This window comes from Monoraphidium neglectum (genome assembly GCF_000611645.1).
Source record: "Monoraphidium neglectum strain SAG 48.87 unplaced genomic scaffold scaffold05268, whole genome shotgun sequence".
Classification (NCBI taxonomy): Eukaryota; Viridiplantae; Chlorophyta; class Chlorophyceae; order Sphaeropleales; family Selenastraceae; genus Monoraphidium; species Monoraphidium neglectum.
The window spans coordinates 1,937-3,790 of NW_014008362.1; the positions used below are offsets into that span (position 1 = coordinate 1,937).

The following is a 1,854-nucleotide window of genomic DNA, read 5'->3' on the forward strand; positions in this document are numbered from 1 at the left end:
AGCTGGCCCCTTCGCTCGCGCGTCGGCGGGCGGCCGCACGTGCGTGCGCCCTTTTTCTCGTTTCGCAGCCAAAGCGTAGCGCCCGTTAACTCGTGCCGCGTGTGAGCAGATCGTGTACACCTGAGCGTCTCGGGTAACAGCCCGCCCCAGTCTGTTCCCACGCACGCACGCTGCTGGGGTGTGAGGCTCCTTGATCATATATTCAATGGACGAACAGCAGCGGCTGACGAGTGGGACGCACCCAGGCGCCGTCCCAGGGCCTCGGTCAGCCAACTAGCTGCAAACGCGCCCGCCGTCGTCAGAGGGGGCCGCAGCACCACGGATCCTTTGATGCAGTCGCGCCTCCGCAGTTTAAAAGCAGGTGCCAGCTGTCACGGGGGCCTCCACCACGCTCGGCCGGACGGAGGGCCGGCCGCGGGGCGGGGGCGGGCCTGAGTACCGTCCCGCCTGTCTCAGGGCCATCCACTGCTCATGGGTCTGGGTTTTGTACTGCATGTGTGGGCTGGGCTGGCGGGGATGCGGCGCACCGCAGCAAGGATGCGGCGCACCGCAGCAAGGATGCTGCGCGCACCACCCCCGCAGGTTCAGCTCGTGGGTGCGCGCACCAAACAAAGAAAGACGGCCCGCAGCTGCTTGAGGCGGGGCTCTACGCATCTGTCGACCGGCGCGGTGGTTACACGGCGGGCAGAGGGACGTTGGCGCGAGGCAGGCGCACCCGCTGGGAGGACACGGGTCAAAAGGGTTGCTGAGCACTCCAGATGGAAAGGCAACACAGCCAGACAGGCGGAGATGAGAGTGTCGCCCGAAGCGTCGCAGCCGCGCATGCGTCGCACAAAGGCACGCGGATACTTCACGTGGCCGAAGCAGTGGACCGGAAAAGAGGCGGGGGCTCTCAGAGGCTCTCAAGAATCATGATAGTTGGCAACAGCATGCGACAAAACAACAAATATCTACACACACATAACATTTACCTGCGGACGCCCCCCAAACGGGCGGCCCCCACCCCTGGAGGCAGCCCACAAAGCGAGCCGCCGCGGCGTACCGCAGGCGTAGACACGTGCGCGGCGGAGGTTGCTGATGTTGTCACCACCCCTCATCAAAATCAGTCATCCAGCATGGGGACCGGCGGCAGGTTCCGCACATCTTCCTGCACGTGCTTCCCAACAGCCGCCGCCGCCGCCTCCTCCTGCCGCTGCCGCTCCGCGCGCCGCTGCTCGCGCGGCGCCGAGTGGTCCAGCTCCCGCAGCACCTCGGGCGTCACCTGGTAGTGCTGCTGCGCCGCGCACAGGCGCCGCAGCGCGTCGCGATCCGCGGCGCGGACCTCGGACTTGTAGCGCTGCACGAAGCAGAGCAGCGTCTGGTGCCACACGACGGGCATGGCGCGCTCGTCGTCAGCAAAACGCGTGAAGTGCTCCGCCATGGCATCGACCACCCTTGAGGATGAGTTTTTTGTGTTTGGGAGGCGAGGGATTGGGGAAGCGTGAGGGGAGGGGGCGGGACGAAGGCGGGTCGGGGAGCGGGGGTGGGGACCCCCAGCGGCGCTGCTTGCATGCAGGCAGGCACGGAGGAGCCCGGGTGTGGCGACGCGCGCCGTCCGAAATCCCCCCGCACAACCCCCCCCCATACCTGTGGGGCAACGCGTACTTCTTATCCAGCAGTACGCGTATGAAGAAGCTCGTAGTGCCGCAGTACTCCATCTGGGCCAGCCGCAGCAGCGCGGCGGCGCTGTGCAGCACGGGCAGGCTGCTGCGGCGCAGGACAGACGTGAAAATGACGGCCTCGCGGAGGGTGCAGCTGCGGGAGGCGCAGAGCGGCAGCAGCAGGCCCTATTGGGGGGGGAGAGGGGGCGGGGGA

General features: G+C 67.1%; 1 protein-coding gene across 1 annotated transcript; it reads right to left on the reverse strand.

The window, feature by feature from the left end:
- Positions 1–1,102: 1,102 nt before the first annotated feature.
- Positions 1,103–1,433, reverse strand: MNEG_15371 (hypothetical protein; the record flags this gene model as incomplete). Its single annotated transcript, XM_014036159.1, has 1 exon — positions 1,103–1,433. A coding segment is annotated over one exon (331 nt), but the record flags the coding sequence as incomplete, so codon positions are not given.
- Positions 1,434–1,854: the final 421 nt, after the last annotated feature.